Genomic DNA, 25307 nt, shown 5'->3' with positions numbered 1-25307 from the left:
ACATGTTGGGAGCTGAGGAGCTGAAAGTCTTGGAGAAGGTGGAGGACAGGAGGTCGTGGGTAGTGTCCCAAATATAGGTGGGGAGTACCTGGATCGGAGGGGGGGGGGGGGGGGGGGGGGATGGGGTGTGTGTGTGTAAAAATGGAGTTGACGTAGGCGGAGATGTGTTCACTGGGCCAGGAGCAGGCAGAGACAATGGGTTGACTGGGGCAGACAGGTTTGTGGGTTTTGGGTAGGAGATGGAAATGGGTGGTGCAGGTTTGGGGAACGATTAGGTTGGAGGCTGTGATCTGGGAGACGACGGTTTGGAGATCGGGGTGGGGTCATGATCAAAGGGACAGTAGGAGGAGGTGTCAGAGAGTTGGTGTCTGGACTCAACGATGTAGAGATCTGTATGCCATACTTCCACTGCACCTCCCTTATCAGTGGGTTTAATGGTGAGGTTGGGGTTGGAGCGGAGTGCTGTGTGTTCTGCTGGGAAGTGGTTGGAGTAGGTGAGAGGGGTGGAGAGATTAAGGCGGTTAATGTCACGATGGTAGTTGGAGATGAAGAGGTTGAAAGAGGGTAGGAGGCCGTGGGGTGGTGTCCAGGAGGCAGGAGAGGGGTCTGCAGAGGGTGTGTTGGATTCCCATTTGAAGAAATAGGCGCAGAGGTGGAGACAGCGGAAAAAAAAGTTCCACATCTAGACATACGCAAAATTCGTTGATGTGTGGGCACGGGGGACTGAGTCCTCTACAAAGGACCGTCCGTTTATCTTCAGTAAGGGGGAGGTCTGGGGTGATGGTGAATACCCAGCAGGGCTTGGGGCTGGAGCGAGGAATGGGGGTAGAGAGTGTCTCTGGAGTGGGTGTGTGTATGGGAATGGTCATGTGGTTGGAAGCAGAAGTGGTGATGTGGTCGGTGAATCAGCGGAAGTCATAAACCGCCGTCATTCAGTATTGAAATTTAAACTTTGCATGCTGGGAGCACCATCAATCTCATGAGATTAAGAAATATGTCCCATCATTGGTAGATTTTATTTCAGCTTTTTGTTATTAAGATTGAACCACAATCTACATAACTACAGTCGATCATCCCAGCAGGGCACCAACTGCTTCAGGTATGTAATTTTAAAAGTCTTTATTGACTTTAAATGTTAAATGTTATAAAAAATGCAAGACACCAGTAGCAACCAAAATGATTGAATTGTAGCACACTAAATCTCACTACATTTCAGATCTCAACATTTCTGGTTAGCTCATAGTTACTAAAATCTGCAATAACTCTCTTGTACTTTAGATAGATAGAGAAAAATAATTGGTCTGGGATCATAAGCAAAACTGAAAATCCAATGAATTGCTACATGTTTTGTAGTTCGTGAATTAAAAACTATCACGTAGCTAAGTTGAGATATTATAAAGGAAATGGATAGATTTTGAATTTATTTAACTTGTTGTTCTGGGCAGGGATAGGAGGAAAGCAATGCTCACAAACTCTGCACGAGTGCTAAATTTTAGGAGCAAGTGGACTGAATGGCTCCTGTTCGTTAACATATTGATTTTCTAATCCCTTGGTGCACTATGTCTGATAGTGCATTGCACCTCTCGGGCTGCATGCCTAAAAAGCACATTGTCAGTACCAAGTGTTTTGAAATTGTGTTGAGGCACCTCAGAGTGAAGCATGGATAAGAGTGGAATATGTTGTAAGTTTGCTTTTATTGCTATTACTGTAATTTTCAAGTCAATTTTTCCTAAATTTTATTTTACAAATTTTATGAATAAAATATATTTTTGCAAAGTACAGTAAAAGAATGGTGAAGGTGGAGTTAATGCAGAGAGTCTTTTTATAAATTGGATGTGTATGAAGAACACTGAGTCACCGTGTTAGCACTGCTGCCTCACAGCTCCAGGGACCCGGGTTCGATTCCAGCCTCGGGTGACTGTCTGTGTGGAATTTGCACATTCTCCCTATGTCTGCGTGGGTTTCCTCCAGGTACTCCGGTTTCCTCCCACAGTCCAAAGATGCGCAGGTTAGGTGGATTGGCCACGGTAAATTGTCCGTAGTGTCGAAGGTTGTATAAATTAGATGGATTAGACATGGGAACTGCTGGGTTACAGGGAATGGGTCTGGGTGGGATGCTCTTCGGAGGGGTGGTGTGGACTTGTTGGGACAAATGGTCTGTTTCCACACTGTAGGGATTCTATGATCTATGAACCTCAAATCACGGTCACTCACCAACTAGTAAATGTAATACAACTTAATCTTTGGAGTTTACACTGAATGATCATAAACTGAGTACGAAGCAAACATGAATCAGCAGTGAACTTTCACAATCCTTAGAAATAGATGAAAAAACAACTATTTTGCTACACAAATATTAAGAATATGGTAAGTGAATTAATGTTACTATTTAAAATACAGTTTTAGGATTAAGCACTTCTAGTTATCACACTGTAGATCAAAAAACAACCGAGACTGAGAAAATTCACTTTACATTGGATCTTTGCAGCTGTAGAAAATTTGAAGCCAGATTTACTTTTAATAAATCCTGTTGGGCCTAAACAGATAGCATTATTATGCTTTCCTGAACATCAGATTATATTGCCAGCTCTCCAGAAAGACACTGGGAAGTTGTGTGGTAAACAAGCTTGTCTACATTGAAGGAAATTCTAACTGCCACTTCAGCATTACCTCCCAATTATCCAAAGATTTGGTCAAACTAGTAAATACACTCTGCTGGCCCGATACTTGGAAATTTGACAATGGTGCTTTCTAGTAGCTGTTAGGCTCAACTGGTTGCAATTATTGCTTTGGCCATTGCTAAACTGATTGGATTAGAAAGATGAGGGACTCCACGTGGAGCCAAGGGATTTAAGAAAAATATCAAAAGAGACACAATGAGTATTGCAGTGTAATAATTTTAAACCATTGAAATAAGAAACAATGGCGATGCTGCTATGATGTATTAAGAGTTCAGGCTATAAACATGGTCTGAATAGTTAAGCTACATTCAATGCACAGGCTAATGTATTTCAAATACCCTGTTTTATTCCCCTTCTTGGTCCATTGAAATGTGATGATCTACATGGTCAAGAACTTGAAATGGAAGCAGGTCACAAATACTTTAAATATAAATAAGCAATAAAGTGTTCACTGCATCCATTCAGATACAGTACACAAATATGGTTAAAAAAAAATACATTTCACTCTCAGAATCCAGTTTTGATGTATTTAGTTTTTGTGATCACATACCAGATACGATGGCTTTGGTACACCGTAATGGTATCTACACATGATGTATCAGATATACAATGCTCCATATGACCAAATCTCCAATCTCATTCTTAGATTTAAAATACCTGCAGGCAAATGGATAACAGAGTTATACATAGTAAAAGTTCATTTCAATAGCTTTCTGGGAATTCAAGGGATTTGAAATCAATTGACAGGTTTTCATTTTACAGAATGTGCTCACTGTAAAAGTTTACAGCTTTGAGTTTAGTTTCATTTTAATGGTGCGAATGGTAATGTTTATGGAGACTGGTGCAAACGTCAGTGGCAAAGCAGGATTTGTAAGCATGTACCTTGCTACACCAACCCCAATTTATAGCATTTCACTTTATTCACGTTATGACATGAGGGCAGAGTAACAATTCTTGTGCTAAAGTCAAAATGTGTTCTCTCTCACTTCATCTGTGGGAGGCTATTTCTGTAATTGATTTTTCCATTCACCTAACAGAGCATGGTATATCCAATATGTCATCTTCAGACGCTACAGGTCCCCATTGTCCTGTCAATAGAGGAGTGTTACTCCTTTTAGTTTTCAAGCATGAAGTGGATGTAGATTATTGCTTTGAGAATGATCAATGCATAAATTATAGATAGAATTTCTAATACATCCTTGCAGCACAGATCAATGGTCAACCAAAGGATTTGGTTACATTTTGAAAGCTTTCCATTTTTAACGCAATCAAAAAGCACTAATCCTGAATACAGCGGCATAAGATGTTGGGTCAGGGTGGCTGAATCTAAATATTGAGGCACAGGCAATGAATATTATCACTATCGTCACTGATTTATTGTAGGGAACAGCAAGTGATTAACTCTTTTTGGTGACATACTACAGCTCATTAAAGTGTTTATTTCACAGACTTGGTGCTGGTTAAATGATGGTTAAAAATCTGCATGCAAAGAACACAAATATGACTACAAGTTTAAAGCTGTAAGGAGAATTAGGATACTACTGCACCTCAGCTACTAACTCACTCATACAAAGGAAAGTCAAACAATTATTTTATGTATGTGGAAGCAGATTAATGGCTGGAGACGTAACATCAGGATAAATTTAAATAAATTTCTACTGGAAAATTCCAAAAGAATTTTTTGTGGTGCAGTTTCAAAAATCACTTTTAGTGTGTTTACTCTCCAACTGCACACATCCTGTTGTTATCTGGGAGAAAAAAAAGCTAAAATTCATATTAAAAATATCACTGAAAGAGGGTGCACTGTGAGAGAGCTACGGATTGGTAGTGACTTCAACACAAATAAAACCTCATCATCTCTGATGTCGACAAGACACTATGGGTTAATTAGCTCTTATTTCTGTGCCAGTCAGGACCAGTGTGACAATAGCAGCACATTGCTTTTCAAACTTGCAGATTGTGTATTGTACAGTTCCTGTGTGATTGCAAAGGACGTACTTACAGTTTGAACTATCATTTGTATGAAAGCAAGTATTCTTCTTTAAATACCAACGCAATTGTCCGTTTAAAAATTATTTTCCAAAAGCAAAATTAACTTGCCAAGATAGCAACAACCTGTTTACGTGCACAACATAACTTAAATATTCACCAAGTGTTTGCATCTGGCAGAATTCCACAGCATGCCTGACTTTCTAGATCTGGATTAGTATTTAACTGGGATACATTGCAATAGAACTACGTAGATAAATATCAACAACCAAGTCTTTCCATTGTGCAGTGTGAAAGTGTGTGGAAAACTTTCTAACCACATGATTTATCAACAGAGGTGAAAATTTTGGGATGGCTACACCAGATAGCTGCTGTTACAGAACACAGACTTTTGAATAGGTACAATTGTAAATCTGGAAATACATGCTTGACCCTCAAGACTGAACAAATGTAAAAATTATAGGGGAAAGGTAAAGAGCCTGCTACAAATTCAAGTCCGGGGGCTGTCCTGAATTGCATCACTTTCGCTGCATTGGTAAGCTTCAAGATCCAAATAATCTGGAAACCAACAACAAATGAAAAAAAATCAGCCGCATGTTTTGACAAAACTGACTTTTAACACAATGACTTTATAAGAATGATCTTAGATAACTCAAGATGTTCCAGCAAACATGAATTAATGCATCTTCAAGGGCAAAGCATTTCATAACATCAGGATGTTTCAAAGCACATCACAGCATGGATAGCTTTACAGGTTGTTGGTCTGATTTGGTCCCAGGTGTTCATTACACCCCACTTTCCTGGAATCTCTTCACAGTTCATTTGACCCCTGACTGAGCTTTGGTGCTAGACAAGTCTTTCTAGATGAGTTGCCTGCGTTGGAGCAGCTGGTCTCTGTTTTATGTCTCATCGTTGTTGGGATTGGAGACTGAACACATGTGGTGTCAAGGTACCAAACACAGGCTGAGGGGTTAACTGGGCCATAGCAACAACTCATGTCCATCCTGGGCCTCCTGCAGTGCCACAACAATGCCATCTGAAGGTTGCAGGAACAGCAACTCATATTCTGCTTGGGAACCCTGCAGCCCAATGGTATCAATGTGGATTTCACAAGCTTCAAAATCTCCCCTCCCCTTACCGCATCCCAAAACCAGCCCAGCTCGTCCCCGCCTCCCTAACCTGTTCTTCCTCCCACCTATCCCCTCCTCCCACCCCCATTTCCTACTGACTAACCTCATCCCGCCCCCTTGACCTGTCCATGCTCCCTGGACTGACCTATCTCCTCCCCACCTACACTCACCTTTACTGGCTCCATCCCCGCCTCTTTGACCTATCTGTTTCCTCTCCACCTATCTTCTCCTCTATCCATCTTCTATCCGCCTCCCCCTCTCTCCCTATTTATTTCAGAACCCCCTTCTCCTCCCCCATTTCTGATGAAGGGTCTAGGCCCGAAACGTCAGCCTTCCTGCTCCTATGATGCTGCTTGGCCTGCTGTGTTCATCCAGCTCTGCACCTTGTTGTCTCAGATTTTCCAGCATCTGCAGTTCCTACTATCTCTGATACAATTTTAACCCCACTGCGAAGCCTCTTCTAAGGATGCCTACCCTGAAGAAGTTACCCTCCTCCCTCCGGACAAGCCTCAGGGGATCTCTTCCACTGCAACTCTCTTGTAATCTCTTCGGCCTTGAAACTGCTCGACCATGTCCTGAAGCAAACCAGGTACTACAGCCACATCACCTTCCTCAGTACCTGCCTACGGAACCAGATCATCCCCAATGGACTACAGTCCACATTCAGGCCTTCCCAGTTTGGCCCCAACCGTGACAATGTCTACATTCATAGCATTGAGATCCTTCAGAAGCGTTTCTCCCTGCGACTCCTGAAACACACACTCGCAGCAATGCGCCAGCATCTCCTGGCACTACAATCAAGCCTCCCCCAGCTCAGAGCTTCCCTCTCCCAGACCTGCAAAGGACCTCTCCTGTTTTTTATTCTTCGTAGGATCCACAACCTGAACTCACAATTCTACTCAGCTTTATTGGACACAAAAAACCGTAAGTACAGTAAACTTACTGGTGCCTACCACCCAAAAAGGGCTTCCTCCACCTCCCAAATCCCCAGCCGTACCCAGGACCTTCCCCACAATGTGCCCGCCGCCATTGGCCATGAGGCCACTGTCGGAGAACCCACAGATGATGTCACATCCACCACTGCCGGGTACCCCACTTCCGGGACAGCGAACGCCATCGCTGCTGATGCCACCGCCTCCATTTCCAAGGCCAACATCACAGACACTGAAGACGCACCTACCGTCACCACTGCTGCCACCGCCTACCCTGCTCCGCCCATCACCGATGCGGACGCAACTCCACCCACCGCCGACGCAACTCTGCCCACCGCCTCCACAGCCAGCAGCTCCAGAGGAGACAGCCAACACCCAGCCCTGCTGAGTCTTCACCATCCCCCCAGACCTCCCCCTTACTGAGGACGAACGGTCAGTCCTCAGTAAAGGGCTCACCTTTGTCCCCCTCCACCCACACATCAACGAATACCGCTCACATTTGGACATAGAGCAGTTTTTCCACTGCCTCTGCCTCCGCGCTTACTTCTTCAACCGTGAACCTAACCCTCCCTCTACTGACCCCTTCTCCCGCCTCCAACACACCCCAAGGCCTCCTACCCTCCCTCGACCTCTTCATCTCCAACTGCCGCCGAGACATCAATCGCCTCAACCTCTCCACCCCTCTCACCCACTCCAGCCTCTCCCCCGCAGAACGTGCAGCCCTCCGCTCCAATCCCAACCTCACCATAAAGCCCGCGAACAAGGGAGGCGCAGTTGAAGTATGACGCACTGACCTCTACATCGCCGAGGCCAGACGCCAACTGTCCGACACCTCCTCCTACCGCCCCCTTGATCATGACCCCACCCCCAAGCACCAAACCATCCACAACCTCATCATCTCAGGTGACCTCCCACCCACGGACTCCAACCTCATCGTTCCCCAACCCCGCACCACCCGCTTCTATCTCCTTCCCAAAATCCACAAACCTGACTGCCCTGGTCAACCCATTGTCTCTGCCGGCTCCTGCCCCACCGAACTTATCTCCACCTATCTCGACTCCATTTTCTCCCTCTTGATCCAGGAACTCCCTAGCTACGTCTGTGACACCACCCACGCTCTCCACCTCCTCCAGAATTTCCAGTTCCCCGGACCCCAACACCTCATCTTTACCATGGACGTCCAGTCCCTCTACACCTGCATTCCCCATACAGATGGCCTTAAGGCCCTCCGCTTCTTCCTGTCCCGCAGGCCCGACCAGTCCCCCGCCACTGACACCCTCATCCGCTTAGCCGAACTCGTCCTCACCCTCAACAACTTCTCTTTCAATTCCTCCCACTTCCTACAGACAAAGAGGGTGGCCATGGGTACCCGCATGGGCCCAAGCTATGCCTGCCTCTTTGTAGGTTACGTGGAACAATCCCTCTTCCATACCTACACTGGCCCTAAACCCCACCTCTTCCTCCGCTACATTGATGACTGTATCGGCGCCGCCTCAGGCTCCCACGAGGAGCTCGAACAGTTCATCCACTTCACCAACACCTTCCACCCCAACCTTAAGTTCACCTGGACCATCTCTAACACCTCTCTCACCTTCCTGGACCTCTCTGTCTCCATCTCGGGCAACCACCTAGAAACCGATATCCATTTCAAGCCCACCGACTCCCACAGCTACCTCGCATACACCTCCTCCCACCCACCTTCCTGCAAAAATGCCAACCCCTATTCCCAATTCCTTCGCCTCCACCGCATCTGCTCCCAGGATGAGGCATTCCACTCCCGTACATCTCAGATATCCTCGTTTTTCAAGGACCGCAACTTCACCCCCTCAGTGGTTGAGAACGCCTTCGACCGTATCTCCCGCATTTCCCGCAACTCATCCCTCACACCCGGTCCCCGCAATAACAACCAAAAAAGAATCCCCCTCATCCTCACGTACCACCCCACCAACCTCCGGATCCAACGCATCATCCTCCGACACTTCTGCCATCTGCAATCCGACCCCACCACCAAAGACATCTTTCCCTCCCCACCCTTATCTGCTTTCCGGAGGAAGCACTCTCTCCATGACTCCCTTGTCCATTCCACACTCCCCTCCAGCCCCACCACACCCAGCACTTTTCCCTGCAACCACAGGAAGTGCTATACCTGCCCCCACACCTCCTCCCTCACCCCCATCCCAGGCCCCAAGAAGACTTTCCACATCAAGCAGATGTTCACCTGCACATCTGCTAATGTGGTATACTGCATCCGCTGTACCCGTTGTGGCCTCCGCTACATCGGGGAAACCAAGCGGAGGCTTGGGGACCGCTTTGTGGAACACCTACGCGCGGTTCGCAATAAACAACTGCACCTCCCGGTCGCGAACCATTTCAACTCCCCCTCCCATTCCTCAGACGACATGTCCATCCTGGGCCTCCTGCAGTGCCACAACGATGCCACCCGAAGGTTGCAGGAACAGAAACTCGTATTCCGCTTGGGAACCCTGCAGCCCAATGGTATCAATGTGGATTTCACAAGCTTCAAAATCTCCCCTCCCCCTACCGCATCCCAAAACCAGCTCAGCTCGTCCCCGCCTCCCTAACCTGTTCTTCCTCCCACCTATCCCCTCCTCCCACCTCAAGCCACACCCCATTTCCTACCTACTAACCTCATCCCGCCCCCTTGACCTGTCCGTCCTCCCTGGACTGACCTATCTCCTCCCTACCTCCCCACCTACACTCACCTTTACTGGCTCCATCCCTGCGTCTTTGACCTGTCTGTTTCCTCTCCACCTATCTTCTCCTCTATCCATCTTCTATCCGCCTCCCCCTCTCTCCCTATTTATTTCAGAACCCCCTTCCCCTCCCCCATTTCTGATGAAGGATCTAGGCCCGAAACGTCAGCCTTACTGCTCCTATGATGCTGCTTGGCCTGCTGTGTTCATCCAGCTCTGCACCTTGTTGTCTCACATTTATATTGAGTCTTTAATAAAGCAACTGATGAACTGCATAGGCAAATTATCAAAGAGAATTTGACACCAGGTAACAGAAGGGAGTATTCGGCCAGATAACAAAGCTTGGTCAAAGAGGTAGTTTTAAAATGGTTTAATGTAGGAAAGAGGCACTATCACCATGCTAAATGGGACAGACTTCAAACAGATCTAGCAGCTCAAATCTGGGCATCCATGAGCACTGTGGGCCATTAGCAGCAGTAAGGTTGAATTAAACAACAATCTACAAGCCTTGTATATCCCCCACTCTACCATTATCAAACTGGCAGCTCAACCCTGGTTCAATTAAGAGTCCAGGAGGGAATGCCAGGTGTAGCACCAAGCATACGTAAAGAAAAGGCATCAACCAGGTGAAGCAACAACACAGGGCTACCTGCATGCCAAGCAGAGAAAAAGCGCTTTCAATAGTTAAGATCACATGACCTCAATCAATGGAAAGATCCAAGATCTGAAGTCCTGCCATATCTAGTTGTGAGTAGTGGTGAACAATTAAAGAACTCAGTGGAGGAGGAGGCTCCACAGACATGCCCATCCTCTCACCAGACAAAATTCATGGCCCAACTAACTTCAACTGCTTCATCACTGATCTTTCTTCTGCCATAAGGTCAGAATGGGGGATGTTCACTGATGATTACACAATGTTCAGCACCATTTGAGACACCTTAAATACCAATGCATGGTGTCCATTTGCAGCAAGATCTGGAGAACATCCAGGTTTGGACTGGTAAGTGGCAAGTAACATTACATCAAGTAAGTGCCAAGCAATGACCATCTCCACCAAGAGACGGGCTAATCAGCACCCCTTGACATTCAATGGAATCACCATCACCGAATCCCCAACTAACAACATGCTGGGGGTTATCAGTGACAAGATACTCAACTTTGAATAGCCATAAAATACTGTGCCTACAATAGCAGTCAGAGGTTAGCAATACTTCATCTCCTGTCTTCCCAAAGACTCTCCACCATCCACAAAGGACCAGTCAGGAGTGGGATGGAATACTCCCCACTTGCCTGGACAGGTGTAGCTCCAACAACACTCAAGAAGCTCAACACCATCCAGGACAAAGCAACCTGCTTGACTGACACCCTAGCCACCATCTTCAATGTTCACTTACTCCATCACCAACACACAGTGGGTGCAGTGTGTACCATCTACAAGGTGCATTGCAGCATCTCACCAAGGCGCTCTCGACAACATCTTCTAAACTCACAACATCTACCATCTAGAAGGACGAGGGCAGCAGATACATGGGAACACCACTACCTGCAGGTTCCCCTCCAAGCCACTTACCATCCTGACTTGGAAAGATATTGCTACTCCTTCAGTTTCACTGGATCAAAATCCTGGAACTCCATCTCCAAACAGCACTGTAGGGGTCCCTACATTCCAATGACTGCCACAGTTCAAAAGGCAGCTCACCAATACCTTCTCCAGGACAACTATGGCAATACAGCAATAAATGCCAGCAATACTCCCATTGACTAGCTTTCTAGCCGCTTACAGGGAACATTGCTACACAGAGGAACCCATACCCAATGAGTTTAAAAAATGGCAATGAGAGATGAAGGGGTCTAAAGAGGGAATTCTGCAGCTTAGGGCCTTGGCAGCTGAAGACAAAGCCACCACCAGAGGAGAAAGAGACTGGGCAAGGTGCCTCTCCAGCTGCAGAAATGAGGAACCCAGCCTTTCCCATTATATACAGGAGAACCAAACTCAGTAACAACATAACAGAGGCACCAAAGCTGTCTAGTGCAAACTGTACTGATTTGAAGATATTTTAACACTCAAGTACAACCGATAATATGGTGTCGGTTGCTTCACATCGGTGTTTAATGCTGATTCCAGAGAGACTGAAACAGAGCTCTCTGAAGCAACTTAGTCATTCTTAAATTGTCTTTTATTAAAAAAAAAGAAACTTCCAATGAGGAAAATGGCAGTCTCTGCACTTACACAATCATACAGAACATCATGAAGATATTCCACAAGGCAATGAAGATCCGAAAGTAGCGCAGACTCAGCAAGAAATCTTTGATGTTATCACCTGAGAAAGAAGCAAAAATCCTGCGTTTAGATAGTGCCTTTAATGGTCTCAGTACATTCTATATACGTCAACGAGTACAAGCCCAAACTACTCACCTCTCTGCACAAGACAGTCCCTCCATACGGAGGATCAGACTAATGAACTTTCTCTAAAAGATTGCCTCAAATGTCAGAATATCTTTCTTGAGGTAAGGGGACTAAACTGTTCACAATATTCCAGCAGTAGTTTGACTAGTGCTGTCTATAGTTTGAGAAAAATTCCCCTATTTTTATACTCCATTTGCTTTGAAACAAGGTTAACATTCCACTTGCCTTCCCCATTACCTGAACTTGTATGGTAGCTTTTTGTGATTCATGGACGAGGAATCCCAAATATTCTTTTTTAATTCATTTGTGGGATGTGAGCGTTGCTGGCTGGCTAGAATTTATTGCTTGTCCCTAATCACCCTCGAGTAGGTGGTGGTGAGCTGCAGTCCTTGTACTGTATTTATAAGTCAGGATGGTGAATGGCTTGAAGGGGAACTTGCTGGTGGTGGTGTTCCCGGGTATCTGCTGCCCTTGTCCTTCTAGATGGAAGTGATTGTGGATTTGGAAGGTGCTGTCCGAGGATCTCTGGTGAATTTTTGCAGTGCATCTTGTAGCTAGTAACAGCAGCATGTACTGAGTGTCAGTGATGGAGAAAATGGATGTTTGTGGATGTGGTGCCACATCCCTCTCTGCTGTAGCTTTTTGCAGTCTTTCTCCATTTATACAGCTCCACTATTTTTTCTGTCAAAGTACACAACCTCATGTTGAATATTATATTTTATCTGCCAAGTTTCTGCCTACCTATTTATATGCTTCTAACTCTTTCATCCTCACTTGCCTTCTCACCGAGGCTATAGCACATTTACTTTCCCCATCTAAGTCATTAATATAAGTTGTAAATAATTGAGGCCCCAGCACTGATCCCTGTGGTGCTCCACTAGTTACAGATTATCATCCTGAAAACGCAACCCTTTATCCGAACTCTGTCTTCTACAACTGATCCAATCCTCTACCTGTGCTAGTATACTACCCTAACAACATAAACTCTTCTCTTATCAAGTAGCCTAATGTTGGTAACTTATCAGATGTCTTCTGAAAATCCAAATTCTGTACATTATATCTACTTTTTCCCCTTTATCTATCCTGCTTGATAAAGAATTCTAGTAACTTTGTCAAGCACGATTTCCACTTCACCAAGCCATGCTGACTCTGCTGGATCATATTATGTATTTCTAAACACTCTGCTATTACATCCTTTATAATCGACTTGAATATATTCCCACTAACAGATGTTAAGCTAACTGGTCGAGAGTTACCTGTATTTTTTTCTCCTGTTTTTTTTAAATAAAGATGTTTCATTGGCCGTTTTTCAATCCTCTGGGAATTTAAGGATTCCTGGGAGGTTACTACCGTTACATTCACGATCACTGTTGTTACTTCCTTTCATATCCTAGGACACAACCAACCAGGCGCAGGAGACCTACTGGTCTTTAGCCCCATTAGTTTCCCTCTGATATTTTCCTCTACATAATAATTGTATAATTATATATTATTGTAATTATTGTTTTTATTACCTCTCCTCTTGTCCTTTGAACATTTAGTAATTTTGAAATGATATTAGCATTTTCTACTGTAATTGGAACAGAGGCATTAAATAAAATCCCATCTGCTGCCTCAGGTGGACACAAAGAATTCCCCAACATTTTCTATGAGGCAGGGTATTTGCTCCAGTGTTCTGGCCCATTACTTATTTCAGAAACAATACTACCAAAGCAGACACACGTACATCATGCTTCTTTTTATGGAGTCTCTCGGAGCACAAATTTGGTTGTTTTGTTTCCGACAACACAATGGTTCAATGAGCACAGTTCAAAAAGCTACTTAATTGGGTGTCAAGACCTATAGGATGTGTTAGGGTCAAGAAAAGTGCTATTCAAACACAAGACTTTTTAAATGCAAAATGGTCAGGAGGTTTCCATCTCAATGATTGTGGCAGTGCGTCCCTGTCATAAGTGCTTTCATGTTAGTCAGAAACTATTGGGTTCCCTTCCTAATCAAGGGCGTTAAATATGTATTTTAAGATTTGCATCACTTCGGAATTCCACTCCATTATAGGGATGAGAATTGCCAACAAGTAACTGGGGTGGGCATCTGGACCCATCCTGGTGGGGAGTTAGAAGATAGCAGGGATCAAAAGGTAGAATCTGACACATCTACGCTATCCCTTCCAACCAGTATCCACCAGGGAAATTCTGGGAGCATTCTCAGGTAATTAGAACTGTGAAGTGAACTAGAACAAGAAAAACTTCCCTAATCAGCTAATGTGCGGGAAAGGAAAGGCGTGTATGGTCAAGACTATATACGAACAGAAAAAAAAACTGTGAAGAGGAGGAATCCAAAAGTGCAAAATAAACAAACGTTTGTAATACGTAGAGGTGGTGGGCCACTGAGGGAAACACAGAAAGGTGACTGGCAGGATTCTGAGGCAACACATTAAAAATAGAGGGGTTTAGTCAACAAGCACCAAACACAGATCATTGATAGCAAAGTGCAAAACACTGCCTCAATAAAACATAAGAACACAAGAGCTGTATTTAATTCCACTAAGACAAGTCCACCGGGGAGTTAACCATTGCCAGGTAAATTATCCCCTTCCCCGTCCTGTTCAATGAACAGCCAAGACAGCAGCAGCTGGAGCGCAGACTCTCCAGCAAGTCTCAGGAGGTGCTGGAGAAGGAAAGAAGCAGAGAGAAAGGAAGAGTCAGAGGTTCACAGAAATATTACATCAGAAAGAAGGATATGTGGATGGCTGTTCGACAGTAAATTTTAAACGTAATGGTGAAAAAATAAAAAGCAAAACAAAACAGGAATATCAAATTCAGATAAATTGAAGAAATCAGAAAAATATAAAAGTGACTTTTTTAAAAAAAAAGCAATCAATGAGAGTTTGGAGCAAAATGCACCTTAATTAATTACATAAGCCACGAAGATCTGATCCCTTGGGACCATGCTTCATCCTGGACTAGACGGCACGCTCTTCTTCAGTGAATAATTTCAGACATGACATGTGATTAAATGTCATCTGTTTGAGAGGAACAGGTGAGTGACATTTGCCCTGAGGATCACTTGGGGTTTCTCCTGGTGTAAGCAAATTGACTGGGTACCGACTGGGATACAATTCACAGCCATAAATGCCGACATCATAAAACCAGGAACACTGCAAACTGGGATCTTTACATCAGGTAAACCCTTCAAAAATACTCACATAGCAAAACTGCAGTTTTTTCAAAAATGGGGAGCACGCCGATTTAAGAAGCATTCACCCAGACTTTCTGCCTCTCAACTTATCCTCATTCTTCAGTTATGCTTTTTTTGATTTTTAATTAGACAATGCAACCCCAGAAGCTTGGGTCAACTACATCTTCTGAAGTCTGCTTTTTACAACTCAGTGGACATCAAACGCTGGCCAAAGCCACTGGAATTTCTGAATTTTTGCAAAACCACACAAGGTGCAGATGAGCAAGGGCTTCTGAAACATGGTCAGGGAATGCCCCCCGGTGGCTAGGCGTTGGAATGTGCACCACTTTGCATGCAACGTTACCTATTTGATTGTCACAGAGGCATTTCAAATCTCTTCATTCTCATTGAAGAATCTCATATTCCAAGTATTTATCATTCTTGCTATGGAATAGTTTCTGTGTTAGAGCTGTGAATCTTCAAACTCTGAATTTCGCTTTTTTCAAATGGCCCCATCAATTTTACACTCAGATCCTGTGCTATGAACTTTTGTTTACCCAACCAGATTTCCGCTCCACAAATGTACAAAATACTGTATCTGATACTGCTAAAAATCAAAAGAAACAACACACTCAACAGCTGATATTTAAACTAAACAATGTTGGGCAGTCACAAGTCAAACCTGAATGACTGCAATTCTCAAAATCTGTGTATCAGCAATATGGATACAAATGGCATGTGTGGGATAAGTGAATTCAGGAAGGGGGCAGAGAGATGGACTGAGTCCAGCAAGGGGAAGCATGATAGCCAGTGAGATAACCCATACCTCATCAATGACATAGAGGCGAGAGTTACAGATTTTAATTCCTCCATGGGATGTGGGTATCACTGGCAACGGCCCATCCCTAACTGTCCTTGCACCGAGTGGCTTCCTTGGGCATTTCAGAGGGCAGTTAACAGTCGACCACATTGCTGTGAATCCAAACTGGGTTAAGTTGGCAAATTTCCTTCCCTTAAAGGATGTAGTTTTGTGACAATCAATGATAGTTTTCATGGTAACCATTACTGAAAAGAGCTTTATAATTCCATATTTTATCAACTGAATATAAATTTCACCAGCTGTCATGGTGGGTTTTGGAACCTAATCCCCAACACACCAGCCTGCCCCCCTCAATAACTAGTACCATGGCATTACTGTGGCTGTGGTTGCCATGGTGTAATGGTGAGCACACTGGTTACTGAGCCCTGTGATTCGAGTTCAAGTCTAGGTGGAGCCTTCTTTATAGGGGCGGCACGGTGACTCAGTGGTTAGCACTGCAGCCTCGCAGCACCAGGCACCCGGGTTCAATTCCATCCTCGGGCAACTGTCTGTGTGGAGTTTGCACATTCTCCCCGTGTCTGCGTGGGTTTCCTCTGGGTGCTCCGGTTTCCTCCCACAGTCCAAAGATGTGCAGGCGAGGTGGATTGGCATGCTAAATTGCCTGTAGTATTCAGGGAGGTGTAGGTTAGGTGGGTTATAGGGGGGTGGGATGCTCTGAGGTTCAGTGTGGACTTATTGGGCCGAAGTGCCTGTTTCCACACTGTAGGGATTCTATGATTACTGTAGGGTCAGAATTAAATACATATTTTTACCCGCTGTCGTTTCACGTCCATCATCTCCAAAACCCTGCAGCTCTCTTCTCTTTCTGGAATACAAATTTTTAAAAAGTTATTCATAGTACAATCAAGTGAGATTAGTAATAAACAAAGCTATCTTAAAGAGAGCTTTAATATCTTCAAAGAGTATACAGGTATGAAGGAGACACTGGACACATTGCACTGCATCAGGCACAAGCCACAAAGGCATTAAGTAAATGGTGGAGCTGTTTGCGTCCTTTGTTCAGGAGAATCCAGAGCACATCTTGCTACGTAGGTGCCAATGTGTAGGGAGCAGCAGTGCTTTAGAAAGGCATTATTTTTTAAGAAGATGTGACAAACATAAAACATTAAAACATTAAGTCTACAGCCATACCATCATACTGCATGAAGATCTTGATAATCATAGAGAACATAGAAACAATTTGAAGATACATAGATTACAAGGAAAATCTGCCCCTCTCCAACTTCTATCCCTCCCTCTATCTCCTTCTCTATGTTACTCTCCATTTATTATCTCTGTCCCACTGACAACCCCTACCCCCTCACGTCAATTTGCTCTCTTCCATCTATACAGAGGTGGTCCATCTTTCCACTGGTGTTCTACAGAGAAAAACCTAAAGTGCTTTTTTAACAGAGACTCTTACCAGCAGACAAACTGCATAAATCTTTACTTATAGTCGCATGTACCTTCTTATCAAATGTAGTGTGGACTAGGCTGGAAAAATATTTTACCAACATATTTTACCCTGAACTTGACACATATCTTATTACTAGAATCCGAGTACGGATATAGATGATATATAGAATATGATCAGAGCACGGCCCTGAAAACAGATGGCAAATATAAACAGAGTACTTGTGAATCTTCTGTGGCAATGCTCATGATGGACTGAAACCCTCAGGTTTTGCCAATTAAAACATGGCCTGTCTCACTCTTACTCAAGTATTCCATGAGGATACAGTCAAAATAGCATCTCCCACCAACAGACTGCCTGGAAATCTTGGCTCAGCATCAAGACGGTTCATTATTCTTCATTTTTGTTTTAAACCTGGTGACAGAACCCAAGGAACTTCACCAGAGCAACATTATCATCAAAGAAGACAGGACACTGAGTCAGATGCGATCGCAGGACAGGTGACCATTGATGAGTTGAAGAGATGAGCTTTGAGCAGTGTTTAAGATTGTAAGGAATACGAGTAAGCCATTCAGCACTCAACCCTGTTCTGCCATTCAACAGGATCAAGGCTGATCTGATTGTGGCTATAACTCCACTTTCCTGCCTAAACCCCACACCAAACACCACATTCCCCACCCTCATCGTGAACCCGACAAAAAATAAAAGAGGTGCAGAAGTTTCAACAGATAATTCCAGAGCTTGCAGACCAGGCAGCTGGAACGAGGGCATCAGTTTTGGAGCATGAGAAACAGGGCCTGCAGGAAAGGCCAGAACTTGCAAAACACACAGATTGGAGAACGTTGGAGAACATTAGAACATAGAACAGTACAGGCCCTTCGGCCCACAATGTTATGCCGAACTTTTACCCTAAACCTAAGGTCTATCTAACCTCCTTATACTCCCTACCTTATACTATCATCCATATGCCTATCTAATAGCTGCTTAAATGCCCCTAAGGAGGCCGACTTCACTACCCTCTCCGGCAATGCATTCCACGCCCCGACCACTCTGAGTAAAGAACCTACCTCTGACGTCTCCCCTATATCTACCTCCACTCACTTTAAAACTATGCCCCCTCATAATAGCTACCTCCACCCTAGGAAAAAGTCTCTGGCTGTCCAATCTATCTATACCTCTGATCATTTTGTACACTTCTATCAAGTCACCTCTCATCCTTCGTCGTTCTAAAGAGAAAAGCCCTAGTTCTCTCAACCTTTCTTCGTAAGACCTTCCCTCCATTCCAGGCAACATCCTGGTAACTCTCCTCTGCACCTTTTCCAACGCTTCCATATCTTTCCTGTAATGAGGCAACCAGAACTGGACACAGTACTCCAGATGTAGCCGAACCAGGCTTTTGTGCAGCTGGAGCATAATTTCATGGCTTTTGAACTCGATCCCTCTATTAATGAAAGCTAACACACCATACACCGCCTTGACAACTCTATCCACCTGGGTGGCAGCTTTCAGGGAATTATGGACATGAACCCTGAGATCCCGCTGCTCCTCCCCACTGCCAAGAATCTTTCTGTTAACCTGTATTCGGTTTTCAAGTTTGTCCTTCCAAAATGAATCACCTCACACTTTTCAGGGTTAAACTCCATCTGCCACTTCTCAGCCCAGCTCTGCATCCTATCAATGTCCCTTTGTAACCTAGAACAGCCCTCCACACTATCCACAACGTGACCCACCTTCGTATCGTCTGCCAACTTACTAATTCACCCTTCCACTCCTACATCCAAATCATTCACAAAAGTTACAAATAGAAGAGGGCCCACAACAGATCCTAGTGGTACACCACTCGTAACTGAGCACCATGTGGAATATTTTCCATCCACTACCACCCTTTGTCTTCTAAGGGTCAGCCAATTCTGAATCCAATCTGCCACATTTCCCCCTATCCCATGCCTCCTTACTTTCTGCAGGAGCCTACCATGGGGAACCATTTCAAACACCTTACTTAAATCCATGTATACCACATCCACTGCTCTCCCTTCATCCACGTGTTTGGTCACCTCTTCAAAGAATTCAATAAAGGTTTGTGAGGCATGATCTACCCCTCACAAATCCATGCTGACTATCACAAATCAAACTATGCCTATCCAAGTGATCATAAATTCTGTCTCTCAGATCCCTTTCCAATAATTTGCCCACCACTGAAGTAAAACTAACTGGCCTGTAATTTCCAGGGTTATCCCTGTTCCCTTTTTTGAACAAGGGAACAACGTTTGCCATGCTCCAATCTTCCGGCACTATACCCGTGGACAGCGAGGACGAAAAGATCATCACCAAAGGCCCTGCAATCTCTTCCCTCACTTCCCATAGAATCCTTGGATAAATCCCATCAGGCCCAGGGGATTTAACTACCTTCAAGTTCCTCAAAATTCCTAATACATCTTCCTTACTAACATCCATCTCTCTAGCCTATCAGCCTGTTTCACACTGTCCTCCCCTACAACTAGGTCCCTCTCAGTTGTGAATACCGAAGAAAATTGTTCAGTAAGGACCTCTCCTATCTCTTTAGGCTCAGTGCACAAATTCCCTTTACAATCCTTGATCGGCCCGACCCCTACTCTGGTCATTCTCTTATTCTTCACGTACGTGTAAAAAGCCTTGGAGTTTTCCTTGATCCTATCTGCCAAGGTTTTCTCATGTCCTCTTATAGCTCTCCCCTGGCTAACTTGTATCCCTCTAGAGCCTTTTCAGATCCTTGTTCTTCAACCTTACATAAGCATCCTTCTTCCTCTTAACTAGTCGTTCGACCTCTCTCAAGAACCAAGGCTCCCTCACTCGACCGCATCTTTCCTGCCTGCTAGGGACAAACATATCGAGCACACGCAGTATGCATTCCTTAAACAATCTCCACATTTCTATAGTGCTCTTCCCTGACAGCATCTGTTCCCATTTTATGTTACCCAGTTCTTGCCTAACAGAGTTATACTTACTCTTCCCCCAATTATAAACCTTACCCTGCTGTATGTACCTATCCTTTTCCATGACTATTGTAAAAGTAACAGAGTTATGATCGCTACCGCCAAAATGCTCTCCTACCAACAGGTCCAACACTTGGCCTGGTTCATTGCCAAGCACCAAATCCAAAGTAGCCTCTCCTCATGTTGGTCTATCTACATACTGTGTCAGGAATCCTTCCTGAATGCACTGGACAAAATCCACTCCATTTAAAATATTACAACTAAAATGTTTCCAATCAATATTTGGAAAGTTGAAGCCACCCATGACTACAACCCTGTGACATCTGCACCTTTCCAGTATCTGTCTCCCAATCCGCTCCTCCACTTCTCTGGAACTATTAGGGGGTCTGTAAAAAAACCCCAACAAAGTGACTGCTCCTTTCTTTTTCCTGACCTCAACCCAACTTGACTCTGTAGACATATCATTCTCAAACTGCCTTTCAGTAGCTGCCATAATAGCCCTGACTAGCAATGCCACTCCGCCGGCTCTTTTACCACCCTCCCTACTTTTTTTAAAGCATCTAAATCCCGGAACTTCCAACAACCATTTCTGTCCCTGAGTTACCCTAGTTTCTGTAATGGCCACAACATCGTAGTTTCAAGTACAGACCCATGCTCTAAGTTCATCTGCCTTATTTCTGATACTTCTAGCATTGAAGTATACATAAACCATCCCTGTGTCCACAATTACGTTCCATCGACCGCATTTCTTTATTAACAACCTCACTCCCTGTTGTATCTGTTGGAAGCCAAATACCTCATCCTCTGAATTACAAATCTGGTTCCCCACACCCTGCCAATCTAGTTTAAACTATCCCCTATAGCTCGAGCAAACCTCCCTCCCAGGATATTTGTGCCCTTCCAGTTCAGGTGCAACCCATCCTTACTGTACAGGTCCCACCTTCCCCAGAATGTGCTCCAATTATCCACATAATGGAAGCCCTCCCTCCTACACCAGCCCTGTAGCCACGTGTTTAGCTGCGCTCTCTCCCTATTTCTTACCTCGTTATCACGTGGCACTGGTAGTAATCCAGAGATAACTACCCTGTTTGTCCTGGACTTCAGCTTCCAACCTAACTCCCTGTACTCGTTTTTCACATTTTCAGTCCTTTTTGTAATGTCATTGGTACCGATGTGTATCATGACTGCTGGTTGCTCACCCTCCCCCTTAAGGATCTTGAAGACACGATCCGAGACGTCACAGACCCTGGCACCCGAGAGACAACATACCATCTGTTCGTCTCGTTCGCGTCCACAGAACCGCCTGTCTGTACCTCTTACTATCGAATCCCCCACTACAATTGCTCTCCTATTCTCCCCCCTTCCCTTCTGTGCCACAGGGCCAGGCTCAGTGCCAGAGACCTTTCCACTATGGCCTTCCCTTGGTAGGTCGTCCCCCTCCAACAGTATCCAAAACGGTATACTTATTATTGAGGGGAACGGCCACGGATCACTGCACTGTCTGCCTATTCCCTTTCCCCCTCCTGACAGTCACCCAGCTACCTTTTTTCTGTACCTTGGGTGTGACCACCTCCTTATAACTCCTCTCTATCACCCCCTCAGCCTCCTGAATGATACGGAGTTCATCCAGCTCCAGCTCCAGTTCCCTAACGCTGTTTGAGAGGAGCTGGAGTTGGGTGCACTTCTCGCAGGTGAAGTCAGAGGGGACACCAGCAGTGACCCTTCCCTCCCACATCCTGCAAGAGGAGCATGCAACTGCTCTTGCTTGCATTCCCACTACTCTAGGTTCCAGAAGAATAAAAAAGCCTTACCTTACCGACCCTGCACACGGTCTCTTTTTTTTGGTTAGTGGAGGAGGACGGGTGGGAGCCAATACACCTGTAGTGTTTTGGGTTTAGCCAATGCCCGAATATATTAGTTCACTTCTTGGCTCGCGTCCTCACCACACAGCCACCACTGAAAGCAAGAAGGCCGCTGCTGCACGAGGTAAGTTTTTATAAGGAAAAAGCTTACCTTCCCGACGGCACCCTGGTTCGCGTCCTCACCACACACCCGCTGCTGAAAGCAAGAAGCTAAAACATTACACCGAGTGGTGGAGTGGGGTGGGGTGGGGCAGTGCAGGGATTTAACCATAAGCTTGAAAATTTTAATAGCTTGTATTTATAGTACTTTTAACACAGTCAAATAATTCGAGGAGCTTCACAAAGTTAAACAAAATATGAAACTTGGTTAGGTGAAGAAGTATTAGGATAGGGAGCCCCAAGTTTGAGCAGAGAGGGACCTCAAAGGAGGAGATGGAGATAGAGGCACAAAGTAGCCAGACTGAGAGCCAATGTAGATCAGCCAGCACAGGGATGGTAGACGAATGGAAATTAGTGACAGCTAGGACACTGGCCAGGGTGGGGATGGAATGAGTTGGGGAGCAGGGAGCAGGGAGCAGGGAGCAGTGAGTGGCATGGTGGATTAGGAGGGGCCCTTGCGACTGTGAAGGTGAAGGGATTGGGAGGGGTTGGGGGTGGGGGGTGTGGCAGCCAGTTATTTTTTAAAAGAAGTGTTTTTGCACACACACAATTTGTCTCCCTTTAGGTGGAAGAATTCTTGGGCTAATGACTAGCCCATCATACTGTGCCATGAATGCTCCCTGTGCCCATAATGTCACTACATCTACTCTCACTGTACAGGAGACCTCCAACCTCATCTCTAAACATGACACCTACGTATTTTGCAGCCTGGTTCCATCTCCAGACAGATTTGCATACTCACAGTTTGAAGTTCAGCACGGCTCCTGCATTCATCAACAAGGTGCTGCAAAAGATTAAACAAAGTGAACACAAGACACAATAATTTTAGCTTTAATTTACCGGTCTTTACCATCTACCAATGCTGGTTGCCTTTTGCATTGATTATTTGCTGGGACACAACCAAGTGACTAAAAAATTCAGTTTTCTCATTGGAGAGGAGAACGTGATTAGTTCAGGATGTTTTACTATTGCAGTTAAGTTTTAAGAATTCTCCACAAACATTTAAAAATGTTGACTGTCTTTTGGTCTGATGCTAAGAGATTTCATTTTATTACACCATTGGTTCCCTAATACGTCTCCATTTTTTATGATTTCTACTGTGATGTTAGTTACAAATATTCATTTAGAGGGGGTTCCTGATTTGTAAACGTCCGACTTAGGAATGCTCGTACTTATGAATGCAATCCCACCTAGAGAAGCAATTTAAAGATCCAACATATGAACTGTACTTACTAACAGCTCCTTTATATTGTTTTTCATTGTGTACACAAGTCAGAAACATCGACTTGTGAACCAACCCCATTTGCAACCTGGGGACTGCCTGTAGCCCCTTGCCTCTATCTGCTGACACCTACAGCTTGTGAATGAGCTTTTATAAAAATGTTCTTATTGGTCATTACAAATTCTTCGGTCCCTGCCACTAAGAGACCCAAATCAAACTCATCTCTTCCTTAAGTAAATACCGACAGAAACTTTTAAAATGCCATTTTTGACTCATATTCTACCTTCATTTCATCATTAATTTCATGGTCACCCTTCAGTGAATTTTAAAACCCTCCTACTAATCAGGTTTATTATTCGTCTCATTTGCCATGGTTGGACAGTATGAGAGATTGTTATTTGTTAAGGGAATATATCGTTGTGAACGATAAATTAATTCCGTAAATGTTTATCATTGCCTATCTACTGCATTCATTTATTCAGGGCTAAAAGATACTTACAAAATAAAAATTTCAATGGGATATATTTTTTCATTAATAACTGAACAAAAATTTCCTGTAGGTGTCAATAGTGTCTGAAAAAGGTCCAAGATTTTATGACCAAGTATTTCTGAGATGTAGACAACGCTGTAATGCAGGAAAACCATGAGATAATCACCAGATTTTTTTTTGAGAGATTCAGCGTTACATCTCATCCAACGAACAGGACAGCACTCCTTCAATACCGTACTCGAGTGTCAGCCAAGGTTATACACTTAAATCTCGAATAAGACTTGAACTAATTTCTGACTCAGAGGAATAGTGCTACCCAGTTAGCCACAACTAACACTAGAGACACTGCTTCTTGTGGTGTCGTCTGTCATTATGGATTGTACAGGTAAAAATCACATTCAGCAGACAGCCGGATCATGCAAATCAAAAACTGTGTATTTGTTAAGTCTGCCGTCTCCTTTCAAAACTAGATAATTGGAATTCAGGGCTAAGAGTTTTTTAAAAAAATCATGTATGAAGATCTTTACATTTCTGGCATTTCAGATGAGATAAAAGAGAAGGGAAATTAAGGTGCATTGAGAGGTTGAACAGTTCAGACAGGGCATACTGGTCTGATTTGAGAGCTAAAGGCACCACACAATAACGGACACTGCAAGAAGCTGAGTCATTTTGTATTAGAAATTAAAACATTATTCATACATACCCTGGCATGGACTATTTGGAACAGTGCTGGAATGACTAAACCAAACTTCGTTTTTGAAAGGAAGTGTGAAATAAAACAACATCTGAAGCAATATTGCACAGTTCAAGGTGATTAATGAAAATAAACTTTTCTGTAGATGCATTTTAATATGAATACTTGGAAATTGAAAAGGCTATTTCTTATTTGCAAGGATATTAATGATGCAAATTTTGAAGCAATGAAGCAAGTTGGATTAGCAAGAAATTTTAGATATTTTCTAATCAACCTGTTCAGAGATGTTATTACACACCTCTGGACCAGGTCAAACTTGAACCCAGACCACCTGGTCCACAGATACAGACAATAGCACTGCACCTCACGACTCCCAGCAACACATTTATCAGATCTGCATGCATACTGATCAACCCGCTGCTGGCCCTCAAGTCAAACTGACTTCTGAGAAAAGTGCTCTGCATAAAAATCCAACAGATTCAAAAGCTTGTTTGGAAAACTAAAAAAACTATAGGTTAATTACACAATTCTTTCAGCAACAAGCCGAGGTCACAAAAGTTTTGAACTGGTGCGCCCCCAGGTTCCTTCTTCCCATCATTTCCCCC

At 44.3% G+C, this 25307-nt stretch overlaps 1 protein-coding gene across 2 annotated transcripts; it reads right to left on the bottom strand.

Moving 5' to 3' along the window:
• Positions 1-3005: 3005 nt before the first annotated feature.
• Positions 3006-24822, bottom strand: smim7 (small integral membrane protein 7). 2 transcript variants are annotated; one of them, XM_048614094.1, is made up of 5 exons: positions 24712-24822; positions 23039-23080; positions 16663-16715; positions 11677-11767; positions 3006-5228 (listed from the first exon to the last, which is right to left on the bottom strand). In XM_048614094.1, exons 1-5 carry the CDS (start codon positions 24717-24719, stop codon positions 5213-5215), a joined length of 210 nt encoding a protein of 69 aa, XP_048470051.1. In that variant the 5' UTR covers positions 24720-24822; the 3' UTR covers positions 3006-5212. The 2 variants fall into 2 exon arrangements, with proteins under 2 accessions (XP_048470051.1, XP_048470052.1); XM_048614095.1 differs by lacking the exon at positions 24712-24822 and adding an exon at positions 24175-24605.
• Positions 24823-25307: the final 485 nt, after the last annotated feature.

Source organism: Rhincodon typus, chromosome 29 (assembly GCF_021869965.1).
Source record: "Rhincodon typus isolate 14 chromosome 29, sRhiTyp1.1, whole genome shotgun sequence".
NCBI lineage: Eukaryota > Metazoa > Chordata > Chondrichthyes > Orectolobiformes > Rhincodontidae > Rhincodon > Rhincodon typus.
This window is presented reverse-complemented; position numbering and strand designations above follow the sequence as displayed.